We start from the raw sequence: 25,702 nt of genomic DNA, 5'->3' as shown, positions 1-25,702 counted from the left end.
TATGGATATTATAGTACACATTGTTCTCCTGGTTCTTATCACTTCCTTCTACATCAGTTCATACAAATCTAGGTTTCTATAAATCTAGTCCTTCATTTCTTATGGCACAATAATATTTTATTATATTTACGTACTATAATTTTGACCATTCCCCAATTAATGAGCACCTCATAAATTTCCAGTTTTTTTTCTGCCTCAGAAAGAATTACTATAAATATTTTCATACCTATAGGATCTTTTCCTCTTTCTATTTTTCTTTGGGTTGTAGTGCAATCTCTGGGTCAAAGGTCATGCACTATTTAGTCACTTTTAGAGCATAGTTCCAATTTTGCTTTCACAGTTTTACCAACAGTGCATCAGTGTACCTGCAGCATTTGTTATTTTTCATTTTTGTCAATTTTGCTAATCTGATAGATATAAACTTAGAATTGCTTTAGTTTGAATTTCTCTAATTATCAGTATCTTGAGACATTTTTCATATGGCTATCAATAGCTTGAATTTCTTCCCTCCAGAACTGGTTAATTTTTTTAAAAGTTTTATTGGTTGTTCTTTTTAAAATTGCTGTCTTTGTCCAATATTGCCCCCTTCCCACAGTGGAGTTCTCCCTTGTAACATAGAAATAAATTTAATAAAAATTAACACATTGACAGTATCTGAAAGCATATACATCATTTGACTCCTGTACCCTATCTCTACTAAGTCAAGATTGGTTATTTAACTGATCAGATTGCTGATTCGTTTACTCTTTTTTCTTTTACTTACAATGGTTACAGTGTATCTTGTTCTCTTGATTCTGCTTCTTCTACCTTGCATCAGTTCACACAACTCTTGCCAAGGTCTTCTGAAATTCTCTTACTCATCATTTTCTTGCATACAATAATAGTTCCTTATATTCATATGTTACATTTTGTTCAGTCATTCCTCAATTGATAGGCACCCATTTTGTTTCAAACTTTTTCCTATCACTGTGGTATCTGATAGCTTTTTCCCTCTTTCACTTTCTTGGAAATATACGTCCAGTAGGGAGGGAACTGGATCAAAATATATGAATAATTTAATCCCTTGCAACTCCTCCAGCACTGACAATTTCCATATTTTTTCATGTTGGCTAATTTTCTACATACCTATTGATAAATCAGGGTTATTTTAATTTGCACTTATTTTACTATTAGTGGTTCAGAGCATTATTTCATATGCTGTTGATAACTTGAATTTCTTCTCTTGAAAACTCTTTCTTCATATTTTTGGACAGTTAGAATATGTTGCTTTTCCTTAGCTAAGACAATCTAGATGTTCTGGCAGAGAAGTTCAGCTAGACATATACCATGTTGACTAAAGAATTCTATTTCTTCTGGGAAAACCATATTTTTTTGACCAAGTGCATAGCTTCAGAAAGGATGCACATGGCTCAGTGAGAGAGAAGGAAAAAAAATTCCATCCTTGCAATCCAGCAAATCAGCAGGGTGATATCTCACAGCCAGATCCCTGTCTAATAATCTGAGAAACAAAGAAGAAGCCACTGAAAACACTGAGTCCTTTAGTGATGATACCACCATTATTAATAGCCCTCTTGGTTTATATTTTGTACTAAATCCCCATTTATTTACTCATCTTTCTGTTGTGCTCCCCTCCTGCCACCATTTCTAAATTTACAAAGGAATGTCTTTTCTTAAGTTCTGAGGAATGAGACTGATTCTTGTCCTTTAGTGCCCCTGAAGTATAAGATAATAAAAGAAAATCAGAACAGCCAAGTCTTTATTCCCCCAAATCTCCTTGTAGTTCTCTCTGAGCTGGGAAACAACCTCTCTTTGTTTTTACCCTGTTTTCCTTCTGCTGAGGCACATGTTCCCTATTTATAAGTAATGGGCTCTACAGATGTAACATTAGTGTTACTGCAACTAGGCTGGTAACTCATGTGCCAATTTAGAGATGAGCACAGTACCTTGAACAGTAGTATCCTCTCCATGCTACCTATTTAATAGCATATTTTTGGTGTTTAACCTCTTAGCCCAAGTTTCTTAATCTTTGAAATTATCCCAGTCATACCTTCTATCCTCTCTCCCCCTTGCCTTTCTCCAAGGGATGTTGCGAGAATAATTAAGGAACATATGTGTGAAGTGCTTTGCACTCAGTGGAAGGAAGAAGCTATAAGATTCATAGATATGATTATTATTTAGTCTCATGCTGTCACCATATGATCAAGAATAAATTAATTTTTAAAGTGATAATTTCATATTTAGATATTTTCTACTACTAACCTATTTGAATTATTTTGGCCTCCCTTCTAAAATCCATTTTAATTTATAGATTCAATTTTTTAAAAATACAAAGGAAAATTATCTGAAATCTGTGTCTGTTATGTTATGACATATCTTAGATGTATTCTTCTGGGGACTTTAAGAAAATTATGAAGTTTTAAAAAGCTGATTTAAAAGGCTTATTTTTGCATGGGCTCTAAGCATCTGCAATAAATAAAAATGTAACAGTTGGCTGCCTCTCCCTTCCAAGCAAAATAAATAAATACATTTGGTGACATACGTTTGGGGAAATGTGATTCTTGTGATTTTCATGCAAATAGGGAGCAGCTTTACAACTGATAGAGATTGTGCCATCTGCCAGTAACAAAGATACAAAACTCTCAACTTGCAACACTTATGAAATTAATGTATATGAATGATGACATACAAGGAATTGTGATTGTCTTCTAACTTGAGAAAATTGTTATAGGAGATGCTGACCTAATTTTTCAGCATAGATGGAAGGGATTCCTTCCTGGCAGAATTAAATATCATGTTCTTCGCACAGTTTTGAAACAAGATGGGAGAAGTGGACTCATCTTTAATAATGGATGTTTCAGGAGCAAAAATTGTAATTGAGTCAGCAGTACTTGTCGTTCCTTTAAACAGAATGCAGGAAGAGCTCATGTACTCTTTGCAGACTAGATGCCGAACCACCCCTGAGAGGAGAGAGAGATTTTCTCACAGAGGGATTTGGTATTGGTTAGGAGGCAAGAGTGGATGCTCTTACTCCTTAATGGAATGACGCTTTCTCTGAACAGATGAAAGATATTCCACTTAGTTAAATTACAAGAGGCAGCATGACAGAGTAGAGCCTCATAGTTGGGAAGACATGAGTTCAAGTCATGTTGTGATACATAGAGACTGTGACCCTGGAAAGTCACTTACTGTCAGCACTCCCAGACATCTCTCCAAGACTATAAATTTCAAATCAAGTACAGATCCCAAGTAGTAAAATGAATTTCATCAGGCATTCCCTGTACTAATAAAATATATGCATAGGTATATCTAATATGTAATTTTGTATATAAATTATATTTATATAAATTAATTATATAAGTTAATTTATGTAAATTTGTATATTTATATAGATATTTGTATTTTTATATAAAATATATCTATGTAATACATGACATTTATGTATAAATGTATCTTTTTATAATACATGATATATTTTGAGATATGCATATATATGAATAAACATGTATATAATATGTAAAATATGCATGTATATATAAAAGTTCTTGTACTGAGGGTGAGAACGTTTTTTAAATAGGAGTGAAGTTATTTTAATTCCTTTACCCTTATTTGAAGACATGTGTATATCTGTCCTTTCTTTAGAACATAAGTTATAAGGAGGAAGGGGCTAGTTTCACCTCTGTGTTGTGAAGAATCCTATACAGTGCTGATGGCATAGTAGAAACATCAAATTCTTACCGATTTTGCTTGAGTGATGGTAGGTAGTGTGTAATGATCAATCTGTGTTGTTAATAATCCATATATTTAACCAACAGGTCTAGATGCATTGAATTTTAGTCTAGGGTAGTAGGAAGGAGCATGGGGTGAAATTTTAGTGGTTAACTTTGTTTTGTCAGATTGCCATACATGAACTTTATAGAAATCAAATTTTAGGAAACATGATCCCCACCTAGAAATATAAATAGGCTGGAGAATAAGACAAGATTGATCAAAGAGTGCTTTCCCATCCTTTCCTATAATTTCTCCCTGTCCCAAAAATATACCTACCCCGACCTATACGTTTCATTGTACTTTCTTCTTTTGGTTCACTATTTTCATTCTACTCCTTCTAGATGTCTGACCAGCAGTGCTGATCCCAGACAAAATGCAACAGGGAGTGAACTGTGCTTTAAGTATCTTTTCTAAATTCTCCACTTTCCTTTTTTTTTCTCTTTTCCAGTCTCTTCAAGTCTCAGCTACAATCTCAACTTACTTAAGAATCCTTTCCTCATTCTCTTTAGTGTTAATATCTTCTCTCTGAGATGATCTCCAGTTTATCCTGTGTATATCTTTTGTGTACAGGGCTGAGCTTTCTTGTTGACCTTTCTTTTTTTGTTGACCAGGGCTTAGCTTAGTACCTGGCACGTAGTAGGTGCTTACTGACTTGAGTTAATAAATGCTTACTGAGTAATGGATTGCTTACCTGAGCCTCATAATAAAACATATGTAGTCTATGGTATTATGCTGAAACTGTTACATGGAGCCAACTCTCTTCCCTCAGGAAGAGCCTAAAAGAGACAAGATTTACAGAATTTCAAGGTCTTACTTGTGCATAGACAGGATAGCCACAACATGATTATAGCTTTGGAGACCCAACAAAGATGTTGACCTTCACTCCTGTCTCAAATTCATGAATTAAAAATTCATTGCTAGAGTTTATGATTTCTTATTCACTGTAATTCATTACTCTTCATTACAATACATATACACAAGCATGTACATATGTTAGGATGTGTATGTATGTGTATATACATACATGTGTATGTTATATACCTGTATACATACACATATATGTATAAACAATTTGTGTATCCTCACCCTGTGAATTAGTTTGTCAGATGTGGTGGTGCTCTTTAGAGCAATAGGAAGTCAGAAAGAGGGACACTAACTTAGTACTTCCAGGGATTGTACTGAGTGCTATGAATACAAAGATAAGATGAAATTGTTCCTGCCCTCAATGAACTTCAATTCGACCAGGTAATGGTAGGGAATGAACATAATGTAGAACATGAAATACAACCTAGTCACCTTCATGAAGTGCTTCTGATCTCTTCAAAGTTAGCACCTAAAAGGTTGTCAGCACATTAGGGATTTCTCTCTTATTGAAATTTCCAAATGATATAGATTCTTCCATAACTTGTCTTGATGGTTTTGTTGAGTTATTTCAGTCAGTCGTGGCTGACTGTGACCCCATTTGGGACTTTTGGCGTGGTTTGCCGTTTCCCTCTCCAGCTCATTTTACAGATGAGGAAACTGAGGCAAACAGGGCTGAGGGACTTGCCCACAGGGTCACACAACTAGTAAATGTTTGAAGTTGGATTTGAATTCAGGTCTTCCGGACTCCAGATCTGGCACTCTATCCATTTCACCACCTAGCTACCCTTCATAATTTGTACCTACCTGCTAAATACTATTTCCAGAAAATTAAGTGCTGAGGAAAAGTGTAGGTCGTAGAAAGTCAAATATCCCAAGTAAAATTTGCTCTTCTTCCATGACCCTGCAGTCTGATTTCTGAAGGGATGATTTAGACCCTGTGACTTCTCCTGCTGGTCACTTTCACAACAGTTATTCAGAGCAATTTTTGTAGGTGTGGTATTGGTCTTGGGGCTTATTTCACAGGAAGGTCACCGTCTGGACTCCCAAATCTAATGACTTTTAATAAATTACCAAAGATGTATTAAAATGCTAATAGTCTACCTCTTCTGGGCATTTTAGCATTCCATAATCTTAAATTTAAATAAAATGGCCTCAGGCTTTCTAAGAGCTTTGCCTGAAGCATGTTGAAGGATTTGAACAGCTGATTTGAATTTTAGGTAACCAGACTAAGCTAAGAGTGTTTATTTATGACCCCTACTGTTACATGAAAATGCTTTTATTTTGCTAGTGTTAGCTGAACAAAATAAAGTATGAATTATGTTTTTTAGATATCTTCAATAGCACTTAATAATAATTAATGTTACATAACATGTATCATCAAAACGGTGATATATTGCATTGCATAGTATTTTACATAATTTTTCAAAGTAGTTTAAATCCTATTATTTCATTCATCCACCTAACAGCACTCTCAACTAATTCAGTGGGAAGGTATTATTATACTTTAAAGACAGCACCTCCCCGTTCCATCTCACACTGTGTAGGGGTCATGTTCCACCAAACTGCTTCCTACTTCACCTGTGTGACTGTCCTGTGCTGGAAAGCTTAGCTTTTAGAAGGTCAACAGGAACATATGTCTACTGAACCAGTTACACAGTTCCATTCCCTATCCTGTTGTATTCAATAACTCAGTTTCTAACTTCAGGGCTAATTCTCCCTTGATTCCATGGTTGGAGTTCTCTGATGCCTAAAGTCATTAACCTTGAAGGTGATTCCAGCCCTGACTCTGCTTGTTCTCTCTGATATGTGTAGTATCTCCTATTGAGATCCAATGTGGTTCTACTGTAAAACATATACTGTTCTCTGGTAGAGACCTGAGCCTGGAGTCAAGAAGACCCGAGTTTCAAAACAACCTGAGACAGGAGCTGTGTGACCTTGGGCAAGTCACTAAACTTCTGTTTCCCTCAGTTTCTTCAACTGTAAAATGGGGATAATAATCCCCAGGATTATTGTGAGGAGCAAATGAGATAATATTTGTGAAATGCTTAAACAGGGCTTGGAACAAAGTAGGCCCCATATAAATGCTTATTCTTTATCCCTGGTAGAAGCAGAAATTTTACATACTACAAAGCCATCTCTGCTTTTCTTGGGTCTCAGCTATCTCCAGGGCTGGCCAGCTTAGTGGGTATGGTCAATGTTTTCCTAGCCAAAGGCAGGCTACCTCTCCAATCCCGTTAGCAGGGAAACTTCACACTTTATAATGAGATAACAGAATCTCTTCATTTAACACCTCCCTCTCAATGATTACATTAACAGGGGTGTGGGGTGGTATGGGAAACAAATTACACATAAATGAAGAAATTGAGAAGCAGAAAGGTTAAATAATTTGCCTAAGGCCACACAGTTTGTTGGCAACAAAATTAGAACTAGAACCCAGGTCTCCTGATGCCTACATCATAGCTCTTTACACTAAAATAAATAGAGCCGCGGGCCTGGAGTCAGGAAGACTCATCTTTCTGAACTCCAATCCATCCTCAGATAATAATCATAAGTATTATTTTTGTGACCCTGGGCAAGTCACTTAACCCTGTTTGCCTCAGTTTCCTTATCTATAAAATTAGCAAGAGAAGGAAATGGCAAACCACTGTCTTTGCAAATGAAATGCCAGGTGGGGTCATGAAGAGTTGGACGTGACTAAAAATGACTGAACCAAAAACTCCTTTATTTTGTAACTTAGGCAATATCTTTTTCACATGTCTGCTCAGAATTAATAGGAGTCCAGTGATTATTTGGCATTAGTTTGGTTGGCTCACCTGACTACATTTATTATTGCTATTACTACCGCAGCTATTACTATTTTTTTTATTAATTTGTTTGCTTATTTCTTTTACTAAGAGCTAGCCTAGTGACTTAAGAACTCCTGACCATACATCCACAAAACGGTGTATTTCTTTCTTATGGGCAGAATTGAGTCTTTTGTTTCCTCTGTAACAAAGAAATGGAGAACTTCTTTAATTCTTTCTCTTGTCTAGAGTCTAGTATTTGTATTTTGGGAGACTAGTCATTAAATTTTCTTCTGCAAAAAAAAAAGATCTAATTCTTTTTGTCTGATGGAATGACATAATTCAATTTCCTATCTCCCTCTTCATTGCCTGCACCCCCCTTTCCCAACACATTTTTCATAGTTAGAGGGAGTGATGGTGTCAAATATATCAGAAGGAAAAATTGATTCAGTAGTAGTATGACGACTTGGCTGATTAACAGAGATCAGAAGAAGCAGCATAACTGTGGAAACCACTCCAGCATGTAGTTTTAACAGCTCTTTAGGGAGCTAGTTAATGAAAGAATCACTGCAGAAACACAGCCATGGAAAAAAAAAAGGAGCATTCCCATATAACACTCTGAGGATATGTCATAAGTGGAAATATGCTCATAATTTCTATTTACACATAGCTGTAATTACCGTCTGCTTTAAGATTACTTTCAGTCTTCTCCTGTCAAAGTTGCTTAGATATTTCCTCTTTCACATTTCAGGCAGAGAAGTTCAGTACAGGCTATAGCTTGTCCCAAGTTTCTTTTTTCCTTCTCCTCTCCCCCCCCTTGAAGAATTTAATTATCTGTTCTCTGTGTGAAGAAAGCACTAGTGCATCCAGGGACCTTGACTTCTACTGCCTGATTGGACTGGCATTAATCTGATCCATGTTCTTGTTTTCGTTGCCATTTGTCTGGGAAGCAGACTTCTGCACTTGTATTAGTGTTGGATTGTGCTTTGCCCTTTAAATTTGTGTGAGTTTGGTTTTTCTCTTTTCTTTCTTTGGATGCAGTGTCTATGAACCAGACAGAAATGTGTTACGGAGGAAAGAACGGGAAAGGAGGAATCAGGAAACTCAGCAGGATGATGGTGCATTTAGTACAAGTTACTCCCTCTTCAGTGAACCTTACAAGGTAGAGGCTTTTCAGCTGCTTCGTCTTTATTTCCCTCTCCCACTGCCCCCACCCCCACTATGCCAGACTCTAGTTCTGAGAGAAGATGCTAAAATTTGAATGTACTGCTCCCTGTGAAGTCCAAGGGAGACAACACAGTCACCAGATGTTGATTTCAACCTCACCAGATGCTGATTTCTACTTCACATATCTTCAGTGGCTGATGTATACTTGGTAAAATAGCAAATGTTTTTATATTACAGCTAAGGTTGCTAAGGATTTCAGCAATGAGATAAATTGTTAGATGTCTAATTAGCTCCCCAGGTGAAGGTTGTGTTGCCCTAATCACTAAGCACTTAGCAAAAGTAGTTAGATTTTTTAAAAAAGAGGTCGGGTTTACATTTTATTTTAACATATTTGGCTCATGCTTCCAGTCTGGGTGCCTCTTTGGACTGATAATGAAGAAACAATAGATGGATTATTTCTTATTTGCACTAAATACCAGAAATCTAATCTGTCCTCCAAAACTAATTTTCTTCAGGAAATTTCACTGATATAAAGGGCTTCATGGAGCTTAGGGAAAGCTCAGGATGATAGGTTTCCTGTAACCTTAGCTCCAAATGCCTATTCAAACTACTATTTGGTTTCTCTTGCCTGTCACTCTGTTTCTGAAAAGAATAATTACACAGGGGAAAAAATAGAGATTGGAGCAGTTAAGAGGCCAATCTGAATTTTTGAGAAAGACTTCCAGTGGACTACAAAGAAACCAAAATTTGATCATGGAGAGATTTAATCTGAATCACTTTGTGCAGTTGCAATAGTAAATTTTCTGGTTTCTAGGTAATATATTTTAACTGCAACATGATACCAGTGATAGATTTCTTCTTTATGTACTCCAGGGCTGTTTATAGCTTTTCCAGTGCAGGGTGGTTTTAGAATGTTGACAAATGTCTTCAGAGACAATGAGGATCCAATCTTGACACCAACCCTTAGCTCTCTTTTTTTTTAAAGGAGGCAGCTCTGCTTGCTATAAGGTCTTTAATAAAGGCACGTTCAATATCATTTTGTTTTGTTTTGTTTTCTTCTCTCTCTTGTATTTTATAACAAGTTTGCTTTTTTCCCCTCCAGACTAACAAGGGGGATGAGCTCTCAAATCGGATCCAGAATACTTTAGGCAGTTATGATGAAATGAAAGACTTCTTGACTGACAGATCCAATCAGAGTCATCTTGTTGGAGTTCCCAAACCTGGGGTTCCACAGACTCCTATGAACAAAATAGATGAGCATTTCATTGCTGACTCAAGACCACAGCCCCAGCCTCCTATCTGCAGCACATCATCTTCCACACCAGCAGCTGTACCTGTGCAGCAGAGCAAGAGGGTCACCATGGGCTGGCAGAAAGTTGGGCATCCTACATCTGATGGCCAGCAGAGGGCAAGCAAGCATGGGCATAGATTGCTTGATTCACACAATAGTGACTTCAAATCTGCTAACCAAAAAACCAGTAATGAGAAACCTAAACACTGTGTCTCAAGCCCCACATCCTCCTCCTCCTCTTCCTCCTCCTCCTCCTCCTCCTCTTCTTCTTCTTCTTCTTCCTCCTCCAACTCAGCACAACCAGGACCTCCAAGGACCATGCTTGGAGACAGCGTCAGCAGGCAGCAGTCACGGTCCAAACAAAGCTGCAGTGTGGAAATGGGTCTTCAACCTCAAGAAAGGACATCTACCATGTCTGCCAAACACAGCACTGGTGGGCACTGTGTTCAGAACTTCCCTCCTTCTCTTGCTTCAAAACCAAGTCTAATCCAACAGAAACCAACTGCTTATGTACGGCCAATGGATGGCCAAGACCAGGCCCCTGATGAATCTCCTAAACTCAAGTCTTCAACAGACACTAGTGTACATTGTGCATCCTACAGAGGAGTACCTGTCAATAAAGCTGAATCATCCAGGACCAAGTCCAAGCTAGCAAAATTTAGCATTCCCAAACAAGGAGAGGTAAGTTACTTTTAAATATTATTTTCATGGAGTTGCTGAATAAGTTAATGATTCATATGTGACCATTTGTCAGGCCTGAGGTTTACTTTCCAGTCCTCCCTTTTCTCTAATTCATGAATATGGATATTAATTCCATATATGTGTATGCATATATGTGGTATATAATATACTGATTCCCTCTTTATATATTATATATACATTATTACATCATGTATAATAATATATATGATATATATTATATATAAAAATTCTTCTCTCTTTATCATACACACACACATATATGTCCACATAGATATATACATATATAGGAAAACCAGTAAAGAAATACAAAAGCACAATTTGTGATCTTTGAAAACTTAAGATCAGGACTTTTAGTATTTAAATTGAACCAAGGGGTCATGCCTATGAGTTTTTGTTGTGGTGGTGACATGACTCCATTGTATCTAGGTGATATTTTGAAGAAAAAGTTCTATATTGTCTGACATACTATTAAGTACATTACAGTGGAAATAAAAGTACTTGAACACAAATGACTGATGATTACTTTTTAATGTGCAAAATGGTTATTTTTAATGGATTAACTTTTCAGTTTAGAAAAAATCCCTTAGTGTCCTGGCACAAAATGAAGCACATAATGATTTTGAAAAGGGGCTGTTTTCATGAGAAGATCTTATATATCATGAATATATAAATATATCACATTTCCTTCAGTATTTGGAATATTTAAGGCCTGGGTTCTTTGCTATTAATCAGAATTTCTACTCTCGTTCTCTCAGAAATAAACTTAGTGCTGTAAATGATACTGGAGTCTTTAAGTTTAATTTTGTATTTTGATTTTCTGCTAATTGCTTAATAATTTTATTACAAAATGAAAGAAGAAAGTGATATTTTATTGTAATATTTATATTTATATTCATATTTATATTCATATTTAAAGATAAACTAGCAAGGGATTTGTGAGCTTTTTGCATTAGAAAAGCATTTTAAATGCATATTACTGAGGAAGTCACCATCACTTCTGTATATTTTCCAACATGTACTACCAAAGACTATGTATTATCTCAACATTGTTTCCTCCTCAATACCTGGCACATTGTTCTATACACAGTGCAGCTGAATTTCTCGAAGGAGTGACTAAAAAGTATGAACACACACTCACACCCAAATATGTATGTGCACAAATCTGCGTATATGGACAGATATTTATGTATATGTGTGTATATATGCAATACATATATACATATACAATAATTATATATAATAATATAATTATACATGTATAATACATATATGTATTGCATATATACACACATACTGGAGAGAGAAAGAGAGAGAGATTTGTACAGGGTATCCAAAAGTCCCAGTGCAGTTCTAAATAAATGTGTGTTGTATTTAATATAATTATATCGACATATTTGAATCCCAGGGTTGGACTTTTATTAGCTGTTTGACCCTATGCAAATTATTTAACCTTTCTGGACCTCAGTTTCCTTACTTTGGAATGTTTTCTCTTCCAGTTCTAACAGTCTATTTTAGGAGTCTGAGGCAGACAAGGCAAATAGCATCTGGTTTCATATGTGCTCATCTCCAAAATAAAAGATCAGACTAAGCAGTGGGTTCATTGAGAAGCACAATTCCAAACATTAAATGCCAATTTTACTCATACTTTGAAAAAGTCAATTTAATAATTAGATGAAATGAAATGTGTCTACAATTGGTCTGTTCTGGTTGGATATAGGAAAATACTAATTCAAAATTTGAAAAAATCAGTTTTAGAGATCTCCATACATTAATTGAAGATAAAGCTAATATTCTCAGAGAAGTCTTAAAAAAAAAACTTCATTTCCCAAATTTCTATAGAGGACACAATTTTTAAAAAGCAATAACTGGAAAAGTTTGTGAATTTTGGCATTAGTAATTGGCAGTGTGTTCATCTATATCCTTACTTCTTTACATTAGGGTAACTTTTTTCAAAAGTATCTCCAATCTGTTTGATTTAAAAAATCATATAGGAAACAACCCTACAAAATTAAGCTTGGTCAAACTAGTTCACCTGTCTTTATACCTGCCCTACATGGTTTAAGTATTTATTTAAAGCATTTTAGCAAAGGGTTATATAACAGATGGGTTTTTATCTCATTAGGCTCTTTGATTTCATGATCATCACTGTCAGTAACCATTAAAGAAATGCATTTCTCCTGGTTATATTGGAATAGGACCTACCTGTGAATATCTGGCAATGCTTCCTCTAGTACTAACTCTAGTCGTCAGGAGGGGAAAATATCCTGAAATGGAGGGATCCACACAGGCTAAAACATACTATTTAGAGCTGCTTTCTTCTTCTTATTCTAGTAAGCATTTCATGTTCTTTTCAATTTAGTAGAGTGGAATAGGGGCAGCTAGGTGGTGCAGTGGATAGGGCACCATTGCTGGAGTCAGGAGGACCTGAGTTCAAATCTCACCTCAGACACTTGACACTCATTAGCTGTGCGACCTTGGGTAAGTCACTTAACCCCAATTGGATCATCTCCACTCATCCTGATGAATATCTGGTCACTGGGTTCAGATGGCTCTGGAGGAGAAGTGAGGCTGATGACCTTGCACAGCCCTCCCTCACGCAAAACAAAGTCAAATGCAAGTCATGTCATTATTTCTCTGATGGCATGGTCTTCGGCAATGAAGGACAAACACACAGAGTGGAATAGGATACTTACTCTAATCAAGCGGAAAAGAATAACAATGAAAGAATACTTCCTTCTTTACCTTCTCATTCCCACTTTTACCAACGGTTTGATCACAGTACCTAGAGACTGAAATTACTTTAGAGATCATCTAGTCCAAGCTCATTTTATAGAGTAATTAACCAATCAATCAATATTTATTACAAATGAAGAAAGGGAGACCCATAAAGTGAAGGGACTTGCCCTAGTAATCAACAAATCTGAGATTCAAATCAACCCAGGGTCTTTGATCTCTAAACCAATCACTCATAAACATTTATTAAATGGCATTTGTGCTAGGCACTGTACTAAACATTGGGATACCAAAAAAGGTAAAAGTCAATCCCTGTTCTCAAGGAGTTCACTCACAGTTTAACTTTGTACAGTCAACTTTGTACAGTCAAGCTACATACAGGATACAGTGGAAATAATCAGCAAAGACATGACACTAGAATGAAGGGAGACTAGGAATGACTTCCTCTAGATGGTAGGATTTTAGGTGGAATTTTAAGGAAGCCAAGAGGCAGAGAGATGAGAAGGAAGAGAATCTCAGGCAGAGGATGAGACAGTGAAAATGTCTGGTGTCAGGAGATGAAGAGTCTTATTTGAAGAAAAACAAGGCCAACATCATTCAATCTTAGAGTACATGGAAGGGTGTAAGGTGTTAGAAGATTGGAAGGGTATGGGGGGGCAGGTTATAAGCCACTTTGAATGTCAAGCAGAGCATTTTATATTTGATCTTGGAGGTGATGGAGAATCCCTAGAGTTTGTTGAGTGATGGGAAGGGGTTGACGTGGTCAGACCTACAGTTAAGATCTCTTTGACACCTGAATAAAAGATAGACTCAAGTGTCACCCAGATTCTTTCTTCCATACCACATTGTTTTATTGAGTTCAATCTATGACTGGATTGAAAAATAGTAGAAAGGAAAGCTGTTCATAGTCAACACTGATGTGTAAGTTGGGGCCAGTTTATGATAAAATTTTGTCAGTTTTAAACAAACTGTTAGATTGGCAAAAGATCTTAAAAGCACAGTTCTATGAAGCAGATAAGAGAGATAGAATCAGGATCTTTTCACAGTTGTCTGTTTTAATTGAAGATCTACTCATGATGAGAAAATAACTTTTCATAAGTATTAGTACAATGGTATGAATATCATCTGTAACCTTACTTCTATTCTCCCCCATCTTATGAAGTACTATTTTTTGGTTTTGTTTTTTACAAACCTTTAAGAGGAACTCAAGACTATCAGTTGCCGGTGCATAATGAAATGTTTCCAATTCTTCCCATGAAATCCCAGATGATTACGGTCATCAGTGAATGAGTACAACTCAGAGCATATATTTACTTCTTAAAGCAGGTAAAATGGGTTCACATGGCAGAAAAATAATTTTCAGGATCTGAACACTTTTTGCTTAGGTGGCACCTTTGTTAAAATATCTACATGTGCGTGCATGTGTGTGTGTGCGTGTGTGTATCATTAGTTCTGGTATCAGTTACTTCTGAATTGTATGGTGAGGGTTATTGTTACCTCACCTTACAAAGGAAATTAATTTTGAAGGAACTGCTATGATTTGACCACCCTTTTCCAAGAGGTCAGTGGTTCAACTTGGAATAGACATGAGGGCTTCCTACGCTGCTACTATGCTTCTTCATAGTGCAGTGCTTTTGGAAGTGTTCTTTGAAATTATTCACCAAGATTATGTTTACGTAATGCCAAAACAACTGGTCAATTCAGTGGGAAAAAAATCAGATGACAATTATAATGTGGTATAGATGCAAAAGAAACTGACAAATATTTATTGAATATCTGCTATGGGCAAGGTACTGTGCTGGCACTATGGGAGGTACAAACACATATTAAATATAGCCTTGCCCTCAAGATGTTTACACTTGAATTGAGGAAATTAAATACTAATACAGAATTAGAAAGTTTTGAATTTTTAGTTTCTTTCCTGTAAGTTAATTTTAAAGTTAAATTAATTTAAAAACAAACCTGAATGTCTTCTATATCTGATATAAGTGCCTTCCCTTTTATGATGATCTGTAGTAAAATATATTCTGTAAATGTGTGTATTTAAATTTGAAAATTTGTGAACACTTTTTGTCTGGTCTTGACACTTCCTGAACTATTCATTGTTTGCAGTATATTCCACATCTGTTACTATGGTGAATTATTTGTTATTACTCATTCTTCAATAACAGGGTAATTAGTATAAAAAATTCCCTGAAACTTTGTTTGGAAGTTAAAATTGTCTAGGGACTTCCTTAACTTATGCACCTGCCTCTTTGCTAGCTTTTTCCCAAGCTCTTTCTCCCTCTCTCTTTTTTTGCATTTAATAAAAGACATATTTTCAGTATTGTAGTAGGGGGCTTTTTTCTTGAGCCCTACCCTTCATTAAAATGAATTTTCCCTGGAGTTTGATTTGGAAAGGGGGCCACTTTTAGATTTGAGGCAAGGATCTTAATGAATGGCAGAAATATACCAAACTTTATTTCCAAATGGAATAATTTTTTAGTTTATGGATTAGTCCCTTTGAGCTCATAAGGTAATTCAGAATCCAGTGTTCCAGTTATTAATAGAATCCAGACATTAAGGACTATTGCATAGTAAAGTTATAGCATTGTTAATAAAGTGACATTTTTAGTCCTGGAAAACCACTTTGGATTAGCCTAGTATTTTGGTAGAATTTTTCTGTTATATATAGATATAGATATATATCTTATTCTGAGTGTGGGAAAGCCAAAAAAAGAAAAAAAGGATCATGAAGAAGTCAAATAATGCAAAAAAACAAACAAACAAACCCCTTAGAAATAACATGTGTCTTAAAAGTTTAAAAGGAAAAAAAACCCTCTACGTATATGAATTATATCCCTGAGAAGGCTTTTGGACACTTAATTTTTTTTTTTTTTAGCTTAGGGTAGTTACGGTGAAACAAATTTGCGTGGGAAGTGTTACAGTCTCATCAAGGTTATTTCAAAACATCTGAATTACACCACTCTGACCCGGAGTTTCTGGTTTGTGTTATTTTTTAATTAAAATGACTTGAAACTGCCACAGCTAAAAGTTTCTGATGACTGGAGAATGGATGCTTTTTGGAAGTCAGGGAATATTATTACCTGAATCGTGTTAGCAACTTCTATGAAAGTGACAACCCACATTTTAGTTTAAGTATGAATATACATTTATATTTTTAATCTGATAATTCATCCAAGAGACCAAAACACTGTGGGGTTGGGGGGAGGGGTGGGTACTTAAAATTAATTAGCTAAAAATCAATCATTCTAAAATATGTATTCTAGGACATATGTGTGTGTAAATATCTTTAAGAGGCATGAGTTTGAGGCATCTTAAAAGTGTCATTTATGCTGTGAAAGTACAGAATATGCAGGTAGCATTGTGGTTCTACTAAATAGCTTCTTAGAAATGCAATTAACTGAGGGTTTTTGCTGTGTGTGTGTGTGTGTGTGTGTGTGTGTGTGTGTGTGTGTGTGTGTGTGTGTGTGTTTTAAAGAAAAGTTCACAAAGGATAAATAAGGTAGGCGTCTGATTTCCTGTCACTCTTGGTTACCTTTGTATGAAAATGGATCGTTTCCAAATTAAAGCAGGCACCAGCCTGTCGAGGGAAAAAGGCATCTGTAGAGCAATGTGTATATTACATATTCATGCAATTCTAAATTTCTTAATTATATTTGAGATGTGTTACGTTTCATATACTGAAATATGGTGGTACCTTATTGTTTAGTGATGAAATGGCAGTGTGAAACATGCTCTTGGGCTCAGGTTACCCATCTGGCACAACAGTCTTTTCCCCACTAATTTCCCTTCCCCCCAAACTGCCTAAGTATTACATAGATACAGTTCTGTGTGGTTGTTCAGTAATGCCAATCAGTAAAACTAATATAGGACAGAAGTTGTGTGGTGCAGTGGGGAAAACAAACATTGAATTTGGAGCCAAGGTACCTGGGTTCAAATTCAGACTGTTGTCGCTACCTGTGTGACCTTTGGCAAGTCAGTCAGCTTCTCTTGGTCTCAGTTTCTTTGTCAGTAAAATGAGGGGGTTTGCAGTACTTGATTCCTAAGGTCCTTTCTTGTTTTAAATTTAATCCCATGACATGTTACTTTGGATTATAAGGGAAGTATTGGTATTTCAGAGACAAGATGCTGGAGAGAGGGACAGAGATAGGGGGAGGTACACATACATACAGGGTAATGTTCAGAGAGAGTAAAGTCTAAGACTAATATTAGAAAAGTCAGCCTCAGCTTCTCTTCTCCATTGCTGACCCCTGGTCTTTCCTGTGGCTGGGAATGGTTGTTTCCTTTATTTGTAACAGGTGGGTCATAACGAAGCTTGGCAAAGAGGGAAAGTTTTCATTTTTATTTGTTCTTTTATGTCCAGCCAGCATATGTTTGAAAGGTAATGTGCTTTCAAAGAACTTAAAATAACCTTAGGTTTCCATAACCCTTCTTTGAAGGTGTCAGAAAAGTACATTATAATGTGCCCTGTTGTGTCATGTTGTTATTTCTACGCCTCCTTTCCCCCTCCAGACTCTTTAAAATTCATACCATAAAACCAAGTTTTTCAGTAGAGTAGGTGGGAAACTACTAATTAGGGTGGAGGTACTTGGGGGAGGAGCACTGAGGAAAGTTATATGAAATTTTTTACTTTATCCCTGAATGTTTTCTTATTTCTCATAAAACTCACTCCCCTGGTTCCATCATAACAGGTTATATATTTTATTTGTACTTATGCTACAACTATATGTACTTACAGCGTCCTCTATATCCAATTCAAGTACTAACAGCCTTATTACATCTATGTTCAAGTTTAACCGTATAGCCCAGAGTCTTTCCAGGGTGTTTGTTATCCCTTCATAGTTTCATGCTGCTGGTTAATGTGGTAAAAACATGTGAAGATTTCCAGACACAAAGTTAGAACCACCTCTAAAAAAAAACAAGTGTAGAGGGGATAATAAAGACTTAATGGAATTCTGAAAGAAAATATGTGTAGAAGAAACACTGTACCTGTGTGTTTAGAAAGAGTGAAACCTTTAAGACTGATTGGACCTGGATGTAAAAAGACCAAAATAATCACTCTTGCAAATTTATTGCTCGGTTGCCTTAAGGGATTGGGATTACCACCTCTTGCATCAAAGTTGCTCCTTGTAAAGCATTATAAAATTGTGTGCGTGTGTCTGTGTATAAATACGTACGTACACATCAATGTTTTTCCTAGCTGAGGCATACAGTAGAACATATGTGCCTTCAATTTCCAATTAAATAAGATATCAGAATAGAGACTTAGGGAAAAAAATTATAAAATTTCAACTAATAAGTCTTTAGAATGACTCATTTAAGCATACCTTACTGAAGCCACAGGGTATAAAATAGCTTTAAAAAAATATTTTCAGTCTAATTGAGTCACTTTACAGCACATTTTTGTCCGCATCTTCATAATACTTTTAAAATTGGATTGAAGTGGAATTCGCCTGGTAGTACTTGTTAAAAATTATATTCAATTGGACATGTGAAAAACACTCAGGCTAGGCAATAGAATGAAATCTGTAGTTAATATTAGGAGCCAACCTCTCCCATATGTACCCACCTTCCAAATGACCTACCATTGATCCCTGACAGAGTCCCAAGTGCACCATCATCTTTTAGTCTTCTTGTTAACTGTGGTCAGATAGTTAACGACTATCTCTTGGGGGCAACTTCAACTAATTCAGCTATTCCTGTCTGACCTAAATAGTAGCCATGGACCTTGAAGTGTAGTGAAGGAGTCTGAGAAAGTTGTTGTTGTGTTCATCCTTCGTTGCTGAAGAAGACCATGCCATCAGAGAAATAATGACATGACTTGCACTTGACTTTGTTTTGAGGGAGGGAGGGCTGTGCAAGTCACCAGCCTCACTTCTCCTCCAGAGCCATCTGAATCCAGTGACCAGATATTCATCAGGATGACTGGAGATGACTCAGGATGAGGCAGCTGGGATTAAGTGACTTGCCCAAGGTCACACAGCTAGTGTTTGAGGTGAGATTTGAACTCAGGTCCTCCTGACACCTGCACTGGTACCCTATCTACTGCACCACCTAGGAATGCTGGAAGTAGATCAGGAGAAAAGGGGACCTAACGTCATGGTGGAAAGAGCACTATTGATTTGGAATCAGAAGACCTACTTTTGGAGCTCCCTGGGCCTACCACTTCTTACTGACAACTGGGCAAACCAAGGGATCTCTGGACTTCCTTATCTATAAAATAAGGGAATTGTACTAGATGCCTGATGAGGTCCTTCTAGGGATAAAAGTGTAGTAATGATCCTCAAAAAGAACTGGAATTTATAATCCTAAAGTCCTACTTCTCTTTTAATTTCTGTGCTACCCACCCATCAACCTACACGACTCCTCTCTCGTGTGAACAGAGAAGCAAATACATCTCACAAATAATTAGCAGTTACTTTTTTACTTTTTTTGAATTCATTATATACTTTAATTCTATTTATTTTATTCTGAACTTAGGAAATAAAACAGGAATTTCCACAACATATTAGAATAGAAAAAAAGATGATTGTACATGAAACTACAAATCACTTATGTACAACTTGAAATTCCTTTTAAATATATAATAAAGTTATTACACAGCTTTCTTTTTTCCCTCACTTTTATAGGAAGAAAGAGAAACCATGTAGATGCACATAAATGCAGCATATATCAAATCAAACATGTATGCTTTGCCCTAGGGGGAAAAAGCAGAATGTGTTGAAAAGGAGTTCTAGACAATCCATTTCTTCTTTCATTTTGTTTAGAACACATGAATCTCTCTTTCCTTTGTCCTAGTGACAGGGATTACCGAAGAATGGGAAGTGAGGGAAGCACCATTGGTAAATGTGGTTCAACCAATGCAGATCTGGGGAACTGAATAGATTCTTGCAGGCCTGATGATTTTCAAAATCTTTTTACAATGTTTAAAGCATTCAAAATATTATAGTGTCATAGATTTTTGCAAGACAATTCAATTAATAGTTATTATTTAGTGGATCTCCAGAGGCAGCTTGGTATATACACTAGAGAGCAAGTGTTTAAGGTAAGAAAACCTGAGTTCAAAAACTACCTCGAATACATTCTAGCTTGTGCAGCCCTGAGCAAGTCACTCAGTTGGTTAGTACTCTAGGCCAGAGCTGTCAAACACATGGCTGCAGCAACTCCCCAGTGGGGCCTGAACCAGATTACAGTGTAACTGTGAAACTTTTAACAAAAGAAACAAAAATACAATAGAACACAGGTAATGTTAATAGACGTGCAGTGGACAGAGTGAAGTCAGTAGGGTTCATCTTCCTGAGTTCAAATCCAACCTCAGATCCTTACTAGCTGTGTGACCCTGTGCAAGTCACTTAACCCTGTTTGCCTCAGCCTCCTCATCTGTAAAATGAGCTGTAGAAGGAAATGGCAAACCACTCCAGTGCCTTGGCCAAGAAAATCCCAAATGGGGTCACAGAGAGTCGGGTATGAGTGAAAAAATGACTTAACAAACAAGTATGTTGCAAAGAAGGCGTTGGCCTACATCAGTATTGGATGTTTCCCTGTGCCAATGTTTCTATACCAAGCAAATCACAGATCTAGTCTTATCCCTGTTGAATCTGTTATGCTAACTGTCTCAGCATCTTCCAAGAACAACACTTTCAGTGGGAGCTACTCTGTGTGCTTTTGGTGATTGTGTTTTCTCTTGTTTCCTGTTCCAGTTATCTATGGTGATTAGTGATTTCATAGCCTAATCAAAAATTATACTTTAGAAATTGTTCTGAAGCAGGTACAATAAAACTGTGTGTTTATACAGTATCCTGTTATTCTAAATACAAATCCTTCAGAAATGTTGTCTGATACACTTACTTGGGCTTATTTATCTCTTATTTAAAACAGTAAATATGTGGGCTCTGTCAACATCATAACCACCTGGTAAAGTCAGTATTTTATTTTATTTGTTTTTTTAAGATCCAAATTTATTTATTGATTTTTAGCTTTCAGCATTCATTTCCACAGGATATTGAGTTCCAAAATTTCTCCTCATCTTTTCCCTCCTCCCTACTCTGAGATAGCAAGCATTCTGATTATCCCTTCCTCTCAGTCTTCCCTCTCTTTTATCATCCCTCCCTCTTATCCACTTCCCCTATATTTCTTGAAAGGCACGATAATTTCTATATCCCATTGCCTGTATATCTTATTTCCCAGTTGCACGTAAAAACAATTTTTTAACATTTGTTTTTAAAACTTTGAGTTCCAAATTCTCTCCCTTCTTCCCTCCCTACCCATCCCTATTGAGAAGGCAAGCAATTCAATATAGGTTATACATGTGTAGTTATGCAAAACACTTCCATAATTGTCATGTTATAAAAGACTAACTATATTTCCTTCCATCCTATCCTACCCCCGAATTATTCTATTTTCTCCTTTGACCCTGTCCCTTTTCTAAAGTGTTTGTAAAGTCAGCATTTTAGTTAACCACTATTTTGTGTACACCAATATAGCCACCACATATTTCCCTAAAGTAAGCACATATTTTTTTCACTCATTACATAAATTTTGCCAGCTTATCTGAAGTTTAATATCTCTGTCAATTAGACCTTCATTGATGAGAACTTTTAAGTCTTTAATATTTTCAATACTTCATCATTTTGTACTGCACTGCATACAGGGTTCTGATACTTTCAGGTAGACACAAAAGTGAGGAAAAGCACTTCTTTAGAGTTTTGAGTTTGTGAAATTCTTGTATGAGATTTATGATCTCTCTAAAATCAGAGTCTGGACTAGTTGTTAAGTGGAAGAAGCTTCTTATCTTAGCCATTAATGTGGATTTATTCATAGAACTCTGATATAAAATGTGGTTTACCTCAATGGAAATGAACAAGAGACGATCCTTTGACCTAGAGGATTACATTTTATGTGTTGGTATCCACGGTTGCAGAAAGATGTGCCATCTAACAGACTTTTTTTTCTCTCTTTATACTCAAATTTCTGAAAACATGGGTTATACAGATTTATGAATCTGAAACTGGTGTTGAGAAACATCACTATCCTTGTCAATCAATAAAAAAGTGTTCATTAATTATAACGTGTGCTAGGTTCTAGGAGTCCCTAATCAGAAATTAAGTCTCTGCCCTCAAGGAGCTTATATTTTGTCAGAGAGGCATATTCACTCATTAGTATGCCTTTTTTGTATGAGAGATGGAATTGTGAATATCTGGACATATAATCATAAGATCATACATTAAGAACTGTAAGTAACCTTAGATATTAATGAGTTCAGCCCCCTTATTTTTTACAAAAGGAAACCAAGGTATATTGATTTCTCCCAGGTCACACATACAGTAAGCTGTAGAGCCAGGATTTCAATCCAAGTTTCCCTGTCTCCAGATTCAGCAGTTTTTTCTACTACCTTAGACAAAGGCAGATTTGTTATATCTCTGTTTTCAAGTAATTGTCTTACAGTCATTCTTATATTGTTTTTACAGTGACTTAATCATGTTTCAATATCCCCTTTTGAAATTTTTTTAAGTAGGCATATCATATTTATTCCTCTGCTTATTTGCCAACTTACTCATTTAGAGCTTAAGTTATTATTTTCATGATCCTGGAGTGTGTCTTAACAAAGAGGTAAAAGCAAATTTGGTAAGGAATGAGATAAACGTACTCTGTAATAAGGTAAGCCAGTGATTGACTAATTTTTTGGACCAGTAGCACCTTATCAATTATCTGTATCAGAAGTATGTCCATTTTGCAAATATTTATCGAGCTCATACTAGATATGAGCCACTAAGGTGGGCATGTTTGAGGAACAGAGAGTAGAGCAGTTTGGATGGAGTATAAATAGAGAATTAACGTTCTGAACAGAACATGGGTTATTGTAGTAACCTGGTTTTCTGATCTCTTGAGATTTTAAGGTACAATTGGATTGAATAATTAATTAGGGAGATCAAAAATCTGAGTGAAAATGAAAAAAGGAAGTATCTTCTTCCCAAGGGCATATAAAATTATTCTAATCAGCAGAAAAATTCAACAATATGAATTTAGAAAAAAGACTATAAAATCCAGCAAATGATTAAATTATGCTGTTACCAAAAAAAAAAAAAAAAGGATTATGAAAGTTTAGCATAAAATAAATGCCTTGTTGGTACAGTTGTTTTCAAACTCAGACTTGTGGTTGTATGTGTGTGTATATCTAAATATAGATCTATGTATCTTTAAGTAATATAGATATATCCATCAACATAAATATGGATAAACATATATATATGTTTATCTATATACTCATACATATACTTTATATATATACTCATATATATATATATTTATATATGAGTAGGGTTTCAGTACGACACATAAAATCTGAGATTCTAAACCTAAGTGGAATAAATTTCAGAGAAGTATTTTTTTTTAATTTAAATTATGGGTTTTATTGATACCTTTTGTTTCTACATCATAATTGTTTTAGGATATTGTTCTCCTCCCCTCTAGCACCCATGATCCCTCAAAAACAGAAAAGCAGCTGAGCAAAATCAACCAACACAGGGATCGCATCTGATAATGTACGCATTGCACATCCATATCATCCCACATCTCTACCAAAAGAAGGAAGATATAATTTCTCATCTCTTCTCTGGGGTCAACACTAGTCTTTATAATTTAGGGTAATGAATTATAATGATTGTTATCTTTACTCCAAGCTAGCTGCTGTTCCTCCATGCCTAATTCCATGAATAATTCCATCATTTTATTAGTCTCCTAAATCTGAAACCTTGGAACCATTCTTGATTCTGTCTCTGTTTTTGTAATGTCTCTTCCTTTGTAATGTATCCTCATCTGTCCCTTTTGGCCATCATCTCTTACATTGCTTCTACCCTGGTAGAAGTCATCTTACACCGTCCAAGAAACATTTAATAAGCACATATTCTATGGCAGCTCTGGCACAAAGATTACAGATTTGACCTCAGAGCCAGGAAGACTTAGGTTCTGGTCTGCTTCTGCTATATACTTGCTGTGTGGACCTAACTTTCTAGGCTCCCTTTTCTCCCTTACATAGATCCATTGTTCTGGTCAAAATAAAGTGTCTATTTATTGCTCCTCAAATAGGCGATGCATCACACCATTTTTCATACCTAGAATGTTTTGGCCCTGTCTTTCTACTTATCTAAACCCTTCCTTCAACTCGCAGTTTAAGTCTTGTCCAACCACTACAGTCTTCAATGGTTTTTCCCTTCTCTAAACTCTCATAGAATTTATTGTCAGTGCTACCCATGAGAACTTAGCACATGCCCCTTTATTATGTTCATATTCTGTCTCTTGCTCCTTGAGGACACAGTCTCATGTCTTATGTCTATTAGATTCCCAGCATCTGACATCAGAGTTGTTACTTTTTGTGCTTCATTGACTGATTGCACTCCAAGTCAGTGCCTCCCTGGTACAGTCTTGTACTACCCTATCAAAATAACCATCATAGCAGGGGCTGCCATATTGTATCATGGAATCTTTGCTTTAACACTTCTCCCACTTTCCTCTGAACCAAATCAAGAGTGCATTTGGCTACCATGGGTTAAAAAAAAGATTCTAGTCATGATATAGCAGATTTTTTCTTTTGTGAAGATATAAAAAAACTTGACTTCCTTTAAATTTTATGAAGCTTTAAACTATTAAGCTAAGACTAATGAAACTAGTAGAAGCCTTGGTTATTTCTTTGAGCTACAGGATAGCTGACAAGACTATTCAGTTGCATTGCATGAACTTAGTTATATACTCTGGTAGCTTCTCAAAATTTGTAATAGTGACAATATAGAGGTCTGGAACTGTTTTCCATTTTTATTGTTGTGTTACCAACACTATAAGTAGTGCCTTGCACAAAGTAGCAGGAATATATATTGGTTGAATTGAATTGGTTTTGTGATTGACAAGGTGCTTTTATGTTGACTGTTGATTCTTAGAACATCCCTGTGAGATAACCAGGCAAGAAAATTAAGGCCCTGAGAAGTTAAATTACTTATATAAGGTCATATATAGCACTAGTACAGGGCAATCAGGACCTGAACCCCAACTGTCAGATTGCATAGCCAAGATTCTTTTCCCTAAAACACCCTATTTCTCTTTTGAAGAGGCTTTTAGAGTCTCTAGTTACACTCTTGAGGTGTCAAAGTATGTAGCAAGTTTAGTTTCTGCCATCCAGGGTATGGCTACACAAAATAGGGATAGCCCACAAAACTTGGAAGCAATAAGGTAAAGTGTGGGACTAAAAGGAAGGAAATGTTGCCACTATTGGGTCGGATTGGGTGTTTCTGTGGTTTAGGAATATAAAGGCGGAGTTATTTAAGGTCTTCTTACAGGTATATAGTTAGACATAATGTGATAGATCTTCTGAATAAGCCCATGCTGATAACTTCCAAATGAC

The 25,702-nt window shown here is 36.1% G+C and overlaps 1 protein-coding gene across 5 annotated transcripts in view; it reads left to right on the top strand.

Moving 5' to 3' along the window:
- Nucleotides 1-25,702, top strand: part of AFF3 (ALF transcription elongation factor 3) — a 651,407-nt gene that overhangs the window by 102,859 nt on the left and 522,846 nt on the right. For all 5 annotated transcript variants that reach the window (XM_072616809.1, XM_072616808.1, XM_072616807.1 and 2 more), the window contains exons 3-4: nucleotides 8,457-8,577; nucleotides 9,685-10,554. In XM_072616809.1, the coding sequence (XP_072472910.1) occupies nucleotides 8,457-8,577; nucleotides 9,685-10,554 (991 nt within the window). The remainder of the gene's footprint in view (nucleotides 1-8,456; nucleotides 8,578-9,684; nucleotides 10,555-25,702) is intronic.

The sequence above is a fragment of the Notamacropus eugenii genome, chromosome 5 (assembly GCF_028372415.1).
Source record: "Notamacropus eugenii isolate mMacEug1 chromosome 5, mMacEug1.pri_v2, whole genome shotgun sequence".
Taxonomy (NCBI): domain Eukaryota; kingdom Metazoa; phylum Chordata; class Mammalia; order Diprotodontia; family Macropodidae; genus Notamacropus; species Notamacropus eugenii.
The sequence above is the reverse complement of the archived record's forward strand: the minus strand, read 5'-3'. Positions and strand labels throughout refer to the sequence as shown.